This window comes from Kwoniella bestiolae, chromosome 1 (assembly GCF_000512585.2).
Source record: "Kwoniella bestiolae CBS 10118 chromosome 1, complete sequence".
In the NCBI taxonomy this organism is placed as follows: Eukaryota; Fungi; Basidiomycota; class Tremellomycetes; order Tremellales; family Cryptococcaceae; genus Kwoniella; species Kwoniella bestiolae.
In genome coordinates, this window is record NC_089241.1 from 6838763 (window position 1) to 6850233 (window position 11471).

An 11471-nucleotide genomic window follows, 5' to 3' on the forward strand; every position below is an offset into this window, starting at 1 on the left:
GAGCAAATATACTTGCTATAAAATACAACCTGGATCGTTCTCTCCCGATTCCAATCCTCATTCGACTGCCACGGGACACCCTCAGTCCGGGAAATTAGATATTTTATATAGATTCTCGTCTACACACGTGCATCCCGCAGGCGACGATTTCTAGCCAAGGTCGATCTCCACTATTCCGCGAGGTCACGGGACTATCTTCTCGAAGTGTTCATATACTATACATGCATTTAGCGAGTGAGATTCTTGAATAAGGATGATGGGCTTGGTATTAGCCATGCTTGCGTGGGAGTGCCGTATCTCAATCAGTCAGATATGTATATGAACTCCGTTCTGCTATACCATTTGATTGCCTTGCCAGTGCAACAAAGGAGCGGTAGAGCAATCCCGAGGGTCTAAGTAGAATAGCATTCACTACTCCTCATACAATTGTACGCAAATACTTGTATATATTCGTACAATTCCACGGTCTGTCACACTATGAGTACAACACAATGGTTGTTTTAGAATCCACTTGGTCCAATAACAAGACTCCACCCTTGACGGGTTTTTGCGTGTTTTTTGGCGTTTTCCCACCATAGAGAGGCATTTTTTCTGTTTCCTAATCAGCTTCATCATAATTCAACCAGAGCAGTTATAGGGCTGAAACTTTGCACACATCTTGGCACATAGATTGTCCCCCTGATTTGATGGCAATTTGCTGCATAGATAGGCTGCAGTTAGCCAAAATATACCGAAAAAAAACGTTTTTTGGTATATGCACCCAGCTGGTGGAATTTCAAGCAACATAACTCATGAACCCTGGGGACATTTACATCGCCCATATGTACACAAGATTTCAAGTGTCTAGCTGCTCTGTGGGCTGAGATATGAAGAGGTCAAAAATCGCTTCTATGGTGAAAAAACCGTTAAGGGCAAAAACCCGTCAAGGGTGGAACCTTGTTATGAATCATTTTTCCGATGATTGTGACACATTTCCCAGCATTATTGCTCGCAAAACTCTCTTTTGTCTAAATCGCTGCCCAACCGATGTGCGGGGTGATTCGCCAATTTCCGAAGATGGTTGAAGCAAGAGGACCCCTCAAAGGGCGAGTCAGGCGTGTTAGATATCACTTTCAGGCTTTATATTTCATCTCATGCTGCTCAGGACACGTCGTGCCTCAGCTGATGATGGCGACTTCACGAGGCTTCATGTTATTGATTGGATGAAGGATTTACTGCGGGTCAAGAAAGAACGGCTCGCGGAGAGAAGTTCCTGCTCTCCAGTATTGATTGGCCAGTGGGAAGAATGTAATGTGATGCATGTGCTATGAACGACCTGCATTTCCACAAGAATCACGACCCACCTTCACTTATCAGTCTATGTTTATATCTATACCTCTACAACATCCAACTCATCATCCTTGAGTTCCTCGACTTTCTGGCCTCTCACCAACTCCTGTACATGGTCATCTTTCGTATCATTGCCTTCATCCCTTTGAAGAAGGTTGACGAGTCGTTCAATTGAATCGAGAATCTGCATCCGTACCAATTTAAATATCAGCAGTGTACTTCTCATCAATGTTATCGAAAGTTGTGGACAAACAGTGTCCAGGCTCAACTCACCTGCTGATCCTTTTCTACCTTATGCAACTCTCTGATCACATAGTATGCTCCCCTCGTACGCAGGGCTTCTCGACCGGTAAATGCTGCATATACGCGTCAGCTTCAGTTCTTCGCTCTGCAGCCGAACAGATGATCCACAACGATAACGATCACATACTCGTTGACAACAGCAGTAGAATCTCAATGCACATCATCCTCAATACAGTATCTTTCTCCCTCTCCTTCTCAGGTGGTAGGAACTGTAAAGTCGGTGGTAGAGTTTCCATTTCCTATTACGTTTATCCTTGTCAGCTCGATCACGCATAGGGAGACCCGGACACCCGACTGATAGCAAGCTCACATCGATGTCATACTCCTCCGGACCCATCAGCGGAGCCAGCACATAGGGTAGCACATCGACACCTTTTACCTTCCTCGTAGGATCTGAAGGTAATTTCACTCGATCATCTACACTCGGGTGTTCGATAATCAGCTATCGTCTCGTTTATACTTCATATACCCACACGAAGCAGGGCATAAGCTCTTACAACACTCACGCTCAGAAGCCAACAGCCACCCCATACTACCTCTATCCATCGCGCAATTCTTAATACATCCCATCGCACCTCCCCGTCTGATCGTATCGGGGTGTTCCGTATATACCACAATCTTCGATAATAACGGTTCGTCCTCTTCCGTCGGAGCCGCAGTCGACGGTTGAGGGAAGGGAGGTCGTGGGGTGAGGAGAAGAGGTCGAGTAGAGGGTGCCATCGATATGTTGGCAAATACCGATGCCAAGAAATGACATTCTCCTTTCCTCTTACTTCCCGTTTTACCCTCCTTTACACCTTCGCTCGCACCGTCTTCAAATGCCTGTATCAAAGCTCTGATAGCATCTATCTCGATCTCGTCAGATTGGCCTGCTTCTGCGTTTGGGGGTAGGACCGAGGGGTCTCGATAATCTGGGTGAGTGGTTGATGAGGAGGATGCTGAGGCTGGTAAGAAGTAAGGTGGGTAGTGTTTGGATTGCGGTAGGGGTACGAGAGGGATGGTGAGGTTCGTCAAGGATGATACTAAGGATGGATGAGAGGTGAGGTTGGACAAAAGCATGGAAGTTAAGGGGGAGAGTGGGGAAGTGGTGTTCTGATGGTAACATGTATAAGCAATTGTGTCAGGAGTCGAGGTATAGAAGAGAGGCGAGACGTACGGCAGTATATGACACCAGCCACACCAAGAACTCCTTATCTACAAGATGTCTAGCAACGGCAAGTGTATCCGATAGGTTGATAAGAGCAGACAACGCATCGTGGGCAATAGCCTATTTTCGTAGATTCGGTATCAGCTCTGCGCCATGTGGGGTACGGCAAATGGACAACTGACAGCTTGATCTTTACACAAATTAGCTAGATCATGCAAAGCTTTGATCTTGAGCTCATCGCTCTCCTGCCCTTCTTTCCTCTTATTAGGCAATAATCCACCTCCATTGGAAATTGCACTTCCCCCGGCGAAAGATGAAGGAATGAAGATGTGTCTTTCGGCTGATGCTTTGGGTGTGTGTCCTATGAGATTCTGTAGTGCCAGATGTCGGACCGATGGGTTGGGTTGGTCCAAGAATTGGAATAGCTCTGTGAGGGATGCCATTGTGATTATGTAGCAAGGAAATCTAGGCTACAGTGGATGAGAGAAAGAAAGAAAGAACCGACAAGATCGACTCTGAGATCACCTACGAGGTGTTTTTCCAGAAATTTAAGATGATGATAAATAGTGAAAAACAATACTTTCCCACGGTTGCGCTGTATACTGTAGGTCTCATTGCCACCAAAAGAAGTTGAACTAGTAACATCAAGACACGCTCGTCAACCTTTCAGAAAACATCCTTCATACTCCTCTCATTCTCAACGTTGTTTTCCTCTTAAGTCATCTCCTTCTCAACATCGTTCAGGTCATCATCCGCCCTCAGATCTCAACGTCACTCAATCCAACGACAAGGAAAACAACTCAGAGGTAGCCCCCTCACCACGCCTCATTCCTTCCTTCCTACCAAACTCCTTGATCCTCAATCACTATGCTCAGTTCAGCCTTCCGAGCTCCAGCAAAGGATATAGAGCTCTCATCGCCACCTCCGGACTCAGTATCTGCCTTAGCGTTCAGTCCTACAGCTGATATTTTGGCGGTAGCAAGTTGGGATAATAACGTGAGTTAGCTCTATCCCCTTCCACATCTTCTTGATGAACTAGCAAGAAATGCTAATGTTGCGAGGTAATATGTAGGTACGATTATACGATGTGAACTCTCAAGGTCAATCTCAAGGAAAAGCGATGTACTCGCACCAAGCTCCAGTATTAGATTTGGCGTGGTCGAAGGTGAGTTCAACCTCTGCTTCTCTTCCGCTCTCATCCTATCCCAGTCATACAAGCTTTCTTCAACCTCTGGTCCATCCATATATCCATGAACAATCTTACTGATAATTCAATGAACATCTAGGACGGTCAATACGTCTTCTCGGCAGGATGCGACAACACCGCCCAGATGTACAACGTCCAAACTCAGCAAGCACAACAGGTAGCCCAGCATGACGCCCCCATAAAATGTATAGAGTACGCTGAGATACAAGGGAGCGGACCGGTGTTGATTACCGCAGGATGGGATAAGAAGTTGAAGGTGGGTGTCTACAAATTTAGCTAAACAAAGATGATTCCAGCAGATGAAAGCTAATCTTGACGATCAGTACTGGGACTTGAGATCACCCAACCCCATAGCTACGTTGGATCTCTCCGATAGAGCTTATTCCATGGACGTTGCTGTGTCGCTCTTGGTAAGTCCAGCTAACATTTGCTCTTCGGGGCCACGTAATGAAGTATGTAGCTGATGTCAATGGACATAGGTCGTGGCCACAGGAGACAGGCAGATTCACGTTATCAACCTTTCCAATCCAACTACAATCTACAAGGTAAGCTCAAGTAACGGGCATTCCACTTAGGACCGTGAGCTGACTATATTCGTCCCGTCAATTAGACTATTGAATCACCTCTGAAGTGGCAAACGAGAGTAGTCAAATGTTTCCCTACAGGTGACGCATACGCCATTGGTAGTGTGGAAGGAAGAGTTGCTATCCAGTGAGCTGTCTCTCCCCCTTCGGATAACACAATCAGCTGACCTTCTATCTCTGCGTAGGTACCCAGGTGGAGATGACAAGTGAGTACCTCGACACTCAATACGCTGCTCCGCTCTCTTCTGTTCTCAGAATGCCAAACAGCTGATCATTGCCCGTATTCGTCTGACCAGGAAAAACTACTCGTTCAAATGCCATCGATACGATATACCCAACGGCACTTTACCCGGATCCCCAGCCGTATCAGGCTCACAGCATGTCTTCGCAATCAACACGATAACCTTCCACAAGACTCAATATACCTTTTGTACGGGTGGGAGTGATGGGAGTTTGACGTTCTGGGATGGTGTGGCTAGGACAAAGTTGAAGAGTGAGTGTGGACGTTTTTCCAATACGCATATCTGATGTCCATGCTCGAGGATTGTTGGCTATTTGGACGATTGACAGGTGGAGTTCGATATCTCTGTTGTTTAACGAATAATCATCACGTCCGAGAGTCGTGGTTCAGACGACGATACAGCTTTTCGACCCATATGCTGACATACCGTTACATTACACCACAGCCTTCTCATGTAAAGATCTGAACAATGGAGATACCGACGCCCGACCCCCTCAATTCGGTACACCCATCGTAGCGTCCTCTTTCAATCATACCCACGAGATAATAGCTTAGTAAGTGTGACGTCTCTCATCGCAAATTCAGCTATCATTCCTACGTCTATGTCGACGCAGACAGCTGATGATTACGATTTCTCCCTATTCCAGCGCTCTCTCATACGACTGGTCGAAGGGGCATGGCGGAGTGCCACCTCAAGGTTCAAACACTACGAAAGTGATGTTACATCCTGTCAAACCTGAGGAAGTGAATAAGAAACCACCTAAGCGATAAGCTGAAGGGGTGAGGGCGTGGAAGACGTTCGATGAGAGATGGGCGTTCCAGATTCATTGTCTGGTTGGATGAATGAGAGAAAGTTTCATTGAAGAGTTGGATTGGGAGGGACGAAAAACGAGGACAGACCAGAAATTAGAAGCACGGTCCTTTGTAAGAAGATTGGTTTTCTTTTTCATTAGGTGAATATCTACCGTAGAATAGCAATCTTCTCCATAGTCGTATGTAAGAAGAGTCTCCTTAAATAGGTGACGAAGATGTATAATGAGAATGCATATTATGATATATGATATATGACGTGCAAATGAAGATGCATAGAGGTGGTCTCTCCACGAGTGATACTACCTCTCGGTGCGTGTTCTGCCCTTCTTGGTCCTCCTCTTTCACCGGTAGACCGCCTCGTATCTCCAACGTGGGATCCACCATCTCAGAAGCGCTCCTACAGCTTCCCGCTCTGATACCTCCACCAAATCTTTGGGGCCAATTTCCAATCGTGTTTCTGCAGATCCGGATGGAAGACATCGAAATCTAGGTTTTCAAGTTTTTTGAGGTAATTCTCCGCTGGGACCTGTAGAGTGAACGGAAAAAGACATTAGTAGTTGGGGAAAGTTCGGTAGACGATCCATTGCAGGGTATATGACACTATATAAAGCCGCGAGCGGGTAAAGGATCGATAGTGATGGGATATATAACAGATTCATTGGGGTAATGAGAGGATCTATGTAAGAAAGCAAACTCACGGCAGACAAGAAAACAGGCATAACCCCACCAGGTTTCACCTTCCCCTCGGTCTCCTTCAAATCCCTCCGAGCAGTTATAAGCTCATCCATCCCCCTCGTCCCAATCTCCAGTGCCGCATCCCTAAACCCCTGCGCCTCCGCTCCCTTGCGTAATACCTCTTCCTCTATTATACGGTGTTTCTCGCATATGTCCGAGGGGAGGTTGATCTGCCTCTTGGAGGAGACCAGGATAGGCAGAGTGCGCAGGAGGGATACGGTGGTGAGTAGTGTGGAGAGGTGCGAGAGGGTGTGGGAAATGTGTGCTGAGGCTTGGTCGGAGGGGGGGAGGAGGATGGGCAGGGGACCGAGTAGGAGGGAGGTGGAGAGGGGTGTGTGGGTTGATAAGTGGGATTCGAGGGTGGGTGAGGCGGGGGGGAGGGAGAGGGTTCTGGCCTGGGTGAAGTGTTTGTCAGCTACGATTGGTTTCATACAGATATGGTAAGTAGGGAGATTCGGCATGAAGGTCCAGCCTTCCAGCCCGGCTTTGAGTGCCTCCTTGCATCCTCCCAATACTGGATGAGGTAAGCCCAAAGGACAGTTATAACCCTCATCCACCAATCCATCACGAAGTCTGCCCTTGCCGATCCACCGAGCTCATCAGTCGCAAGAGTGAAACCACCCACCCTAGTCTCGATCATCTGACTGAGGTAATACCTCTGCACAGGTCTATTCCTCTTCATATCAGCCAACAAAAGCGCAACAGGATGCTGCGGTACCTTCCTAGCTGTATCGGGATCAGTGGAGAAGATGGTCTTGAGAGCGTCTCGCCAGAATTGGAATCGGATGGCTGCTAGGGCAGGTTGGGTGATGGTCGTGCTTATTAGGTGGAGTTCTAGCTACGGTGTTATGTAGGGCATTAGCGTGTGGTAGGGGTTGATGGATCTGATCTGAGCAGGTGAGGAGGGGCCATCATTCGGTGAGTGAAGGCAGTGGAGTGATATTCTCTTGTCTTGTTGAATATCATCGTTCCCCTCTTGAACGAGTCCCCGGGGATCGGATTCAAAGCACGAAGACATTTAACCCACATTGAAAGCCCTCCAAGCAAGGTACCAGCTCCTCTCCCTCCCCGGCCAAAAATAACTACACAACCACGCTTCCGGGTCCAGCCGCTGTACCAAAGAAGAACAGTATTCGAGGGGAGCTTGAGGACCTCCTTGGGTCGAGGGGATGTTGAGGGACGTTTTGGAAGTCTGAGAGGTAGCGTACGTCCGGCGTAGGATGCGTGTCTGTGGTAAGCGGGGTAAGAAGGAACGCTGAGTAAGCGAGGGGAAGGAGGGTTTTGGCATTGCGATTGGCAGAGATCAGGACTAGGAGTGGATCGATGGGAGTGAAAGAAAGTAAGGGTGAAGATCTCTATTGGTAGGATACGTATAGTGACTTATGGTTTGAAAATGCAATAGATATTGGTGAAAACATGGAGACAAATTCAGAAATAATCGATCGGAAGTGAAATCTCAACGAGGACCGTGCGTTGATTCAGTCATGGAATCGTTCCTGACCTGACGTGTATTTTCACTCGACCAAGCTGATAAGATAACGATCACTACGATTACTGCATAAGATCAAGTCGGGCTAACCATCAACACACAATGAGGTTGACTACACAGGCTTATTCCTCCCCAACCTCCTCTCTCTCAATCCCCTGATACTCCCAGGCAATCTAACCGTCCAAAACCCCACATCCCCCTCCAACTTCACCCTCTCCTCCCTCCCTATCCCCTCTTTATCAATCCATTCCAATCTCCCCTCAGACTCAAAGATGTACTTCTCCTTATCATGCGGATGAGTCCATTCATACCGTCTCTCATCGAACAGCGTTTCCTCCTCGTCCCATTCATTCTTAAAACATGGAATATCCTCATCCATCTTCTCTTTTGCTATAGGACATAAATCATATAACAGGCCCATATACCCCATTGGATGATTCAGATGCAGTATTATATCGTTACATCCCTTCAAACCCTCAAATGGATGGAGAGTGAGAAGGGTAATATCGAGAAAGCTCTTAATCTCACCTGGACGGTGGCACCTGTCCGGATGGAAGGCATGCCACCATATATATCTGATGAATCCTCCCTCCCCTTCTGGGCTGTTGGAGCTGGGTTTGGTCCACCCCGTCGGAAGTAGGCGGAGCGTCGGGGAGGTGTAAGTGAGAGAGGGAGAGGGGGAGGGGAAGGTGTATGGATCACCCGGTGAGATGGTCTTTCCGCCGTGGGTTTCTTCGGGGGAACATTGTAGGAGATCTTTCCATTTGATCGGCTGAGCGGGGTTGGGCGAGGTTGGCTCAGACATTCTGGGCTGTGTAAGTGTGGAGTATGTGCGTGTACGTGGTATAAGATGAGTGTAAGCGCGATCTGTCGCGAGATTCTTATTGTCACTGGGCGATCGAAATGGCTAAAGCAGAAGCAGATTATCATCCTTACATAGCGGGACGATATGTACAGTATGGAAGAATTACTGTAGCTGATGACTTGATTCCAACAACAATGGTAGGTATATCGACTCGATAGCAACACCTTGACGTACTTCCTTTGATGCAATTTTGGTAGTGCTTTTTATCAACGCACAGACTGACTCGATTGTGTAGTAATACGCTCATATGCATTTGGTGTCAATCTACATAACATGACAATGGCAAGATACAAATAAAGTACGTATAAAAGGACAAAGTACAAGGTATCCACAGACCACAAGCTACAACAAGTATATATATCGATGTATATGTAAGTGACTATCGAACCGGACTATGACGTATGGATGTATAAAGCAAAAAGCAAAAGGCAGAAATCAAGAACAGATATGTAGTATTCTTATACCCATACCACATCCCCCTCACACAACACCCTATTCTCCTCCTGTCCTACAACTACCAAACCGTGATCCCTCTTATCTTCTATCCCCCGCATCCCCCTAGATCAACCTCGGCTCCACGCAAAACTTGATCCCAGGCGACGAAGGATGCCAAAGCGCCCAATTCATCACCGTATAAAGCCCCTTGGTCTTATACTTCTTCCGTAATTTCTCAACGAGCATCTTCTTCTCATCCTCACTTTGCAACGTCAACCAAACTCGGATGTAATCTCTATTATATTCCTCCTGTCTCCATTCGGGGGCATTGATATATGCCATCTCCTCATTCATCGCTCTTACTAAATCCTTGTTACCTCTAGACTTCACTTCCAATATCCTACTTCTAATTAGATCTTCATCCAATATTCGTCCCTCATGGTGTAAAGCAAGGAGGAAATTGTTATTATTGAATACCTTCGGACCCTTCTTCACCTTGTGTTTACGTTCCACCACGAAATGAATCATATCTTCGAAATTCTCTTTCTCACTCTTATCGATCCAATCGTACCCCTTCACCCAACCTTCCGCTTTAAGCAATATGAATTGAGCTATAGCCTCGTCAATCTCTTCTTGACGTCCCTTCCATGGTATAAGCTTTCCCTCACCCTTGAAGGCTTTTCGATCTTTTTGCTGCTTCCACATATCAAATGGTCCCCAGACGGTCCATTCGATAGGTGGGTCAGGAACGTGGTCTTCCCAATTATACGACTCGTCTCGTTGTTTCGCGGCGGCCTTGTTTCTTCGTCGTAGCCATTTGGGATCACGCCATCGCAAGTCCCACATGAGTATATTATCGATGGATCGCAGTGATCCCACGGGGGGAATGGGCGAATCGTATGGTCGAGGGAGGGGGTGTTGTTTTTTGACTGTACGAAGGGGGATGGTTACAACGTGATAATCGAATTTCTTGATCGCGCCGAAATTGGCTGATTCTCGGAGCTATGTACCACAATACATCGTAGTATCAGTTTAGCCTCTAGCCCTTGGGATAAATCAGATGCAAAGTGTGTAGCGAAGGCGTCAAATCGAAAATATCACTCACCTCTTTTAAGATCATCATGTGATTCGCCCTCAATGCAAAATCGACCATACAATCTCTCCAGACTATCAACATCCTATTAGTCATCACCGTAGACAGCTCATTCTTCATATCCCAGTCGTATGGCAGGTCGTAATCCCTAGTCTTGACTTTCGTCCCCTTCTCCAATTTCTGTTCCAACACCTCCGGATCCCATTGAGCGCGCTTCACAGTCTTCGCAATGGAGTTGATGCAGTTCTTGGTGAGTATGAGTTCACCAGCGTACCATTCCACATGGACCGATCTGGGTTTGATTTTCTCCAGGAACTTGTCGATCTTCTCAATGGAGTACTTTGGTTTTCCATTATCACCCAGCTCTTGATCGAAGAGTTCGTCTGGTCTACCTTCCTGTCGGAACGAATGGAGGATGGTAAGTTTGTTGATGTTTATAGGGGTGGCGATGTCCGCTAGGGCGTTGATGATCTTGATGAAGGTAGGTAAGAATACTTGAACAGTGAGGTTTAGAGGCTTGGTGGAATGTAGGGGAAACCATGCCGAGGGATTTCTGAATGCTCTCTACAGTCAAGAAAAGAACAAAGGTCAGCTGTGTATGATCATTCCCTGCTTGAAAGAAAAGATGCACAGACAGGAACGATACTTACATGTCCATCATCTTCACCAATGATGATAACCTCATTCCCATGCCTGGTATCGCGCGCTCTGTCCCTCCAGTTTCTACATACTTTGCTCATATCGTTCAACTGTCTCTTCACCAAGAACCTCTTGTACGTCGATACCTCCTCATTCGTCAATCGCTGATTGTCTATATCCTCGGTATGCCTCGTGGGAGTCTTGAGGTTGATGGGTAAATCAGGTAGGGGGAGTTTCATAATACCGTCTCGGAGGTGGTAGAATATCTGTTCGAATGTCTCTACTGAAATGAGGGTAGCGGGTGATGGTCCCCTAGGTGGGGGTGTAGGCGAGGTGAGGACCAGCCTGGGAATGATGGGTAGGTTGATTCGCTCTTTTTCCGATAGAAGCGAGATGGGAAGGGAAGAATGGACATCCAAACTTGTTGAGAGCCTTCTTCGCTTGTAGGGGTGTGGTGGGTCGTTGCCTGGACCATCTAGGTCTTGTTTGATGGAGGGGAAGTTACGTTTCTTCTTGAGCTTGTGCTGGAGCTTTGAAGGGAGAGCGTAGGGTGGTTTGGGGAGTTTGGCTCTTTTCGTCATGTCGATTGAT

At 47.1% G+C, this 11471-nt stretch overlaps 5 protein-coding genes across 5 annotated transcripts; 1 reads left to right on the forward strand and 4 right to left on the reverse strand.

Annotated features, from left to right (window-relative positions):
* Window positions 1–1369: 1369 nt before the first annotated feature.
* Window positions 1370–3222, reverse strand: I302_102573 (uncharacterized protein; the record flags this gene model as incomplete). The annotated part of the gene is made up of 7 exons (XM_019187939.1): window positions 1370–1513; window positions 1603–1685; window positions 1760–1871; window positions 1943–2049; window positions 2139–2724; window positions 2789–2899; window positions 2962–3222. 7 exons carry the CDS (start codon window positions 3220–3222, stop codon window positions 1370–1372), a joined length of 1404 nt encoding a protein of 467 aa, XP_019050817.1.
* A 424-nt stretch (window positions 3223–3646) lies between these two features.
* On the forward strand, window positions 3647–5582 carry I302_102574 (uncharacterized protein; the record flags this gene model as incomplete). Its single annotated transcript, XM_019187940.1, has 10 exons — window positions 3647–3775; window positions 3852–3944; window positions 4066–4242; window positions 4310–4396; window positions 4466–4531; window positions 4597–4697; window positions 4756–4776; window positions 4867–5063; window positions 5257–5365; window positions 5459–5582. 10 exons carry the CDS (start codon window positions 3647–3649, stop codon window positions 5580–5582), a joined length of 1104 nt encoding a protein of 367 aa, XP_019050818.1.
* Window positions 5583–6021: 439 nt separating this feature from the next.
* I302_102575 (uncharacterized protein) lies at window positions 6022–7647 on the reverse strand (the record flags this gene model as incomplete). The annotated part of the gene is made up of 4 exons (XM_019187941.1): window positions 6022–6150; window positions 6323–6754; window positions 6985–7197; window positions 7387–7647. 4 exons carry the CDS (start codon window positions 7645–7647, stop codon window positions 6022–6024), a joined length of 1035 nt encoding a protein of 344 aa, XP_019050819.1.
* Window positions 7648–7960: 313 nt separating this feature from the next.
* I302_102576 (uncharacterized protein) lies at window positions 7961–8653 on the reverse strand (the record flags this gene model as incomplete). The annotated part of the gene is made up of 1 exon (XM_019187942.1): window positions 7961–8653. One exon carries the CDS (start codon window positions 8651–8653, stop codon window positions 7961–7963), a length of 693 nt encoding a protein of 230 aa, XP_019050820.1.
* A 618-nt stretch (window positions 8654–9271) lies between these two features.
* On the reverse strand, window positions 9272–11461 carry I302_102577 (uncharacterized protein; the record flags this gene model as incomplete). Its single annotated transcript, XM_019187943.1, has 3 exons — window positions 9272–10150; window positions 10254–10805; window positions 10892–11461. 3 exons carry the CDS (start codon window positions 11459–11461, stop codon window positions 9272–9274), a joined length of 2001 nt encoding a protein of 666 aa, XP_019050821.1.
* Between the last annotated feature and the right edge of the window lie 10 nt (window positions 11462–11471).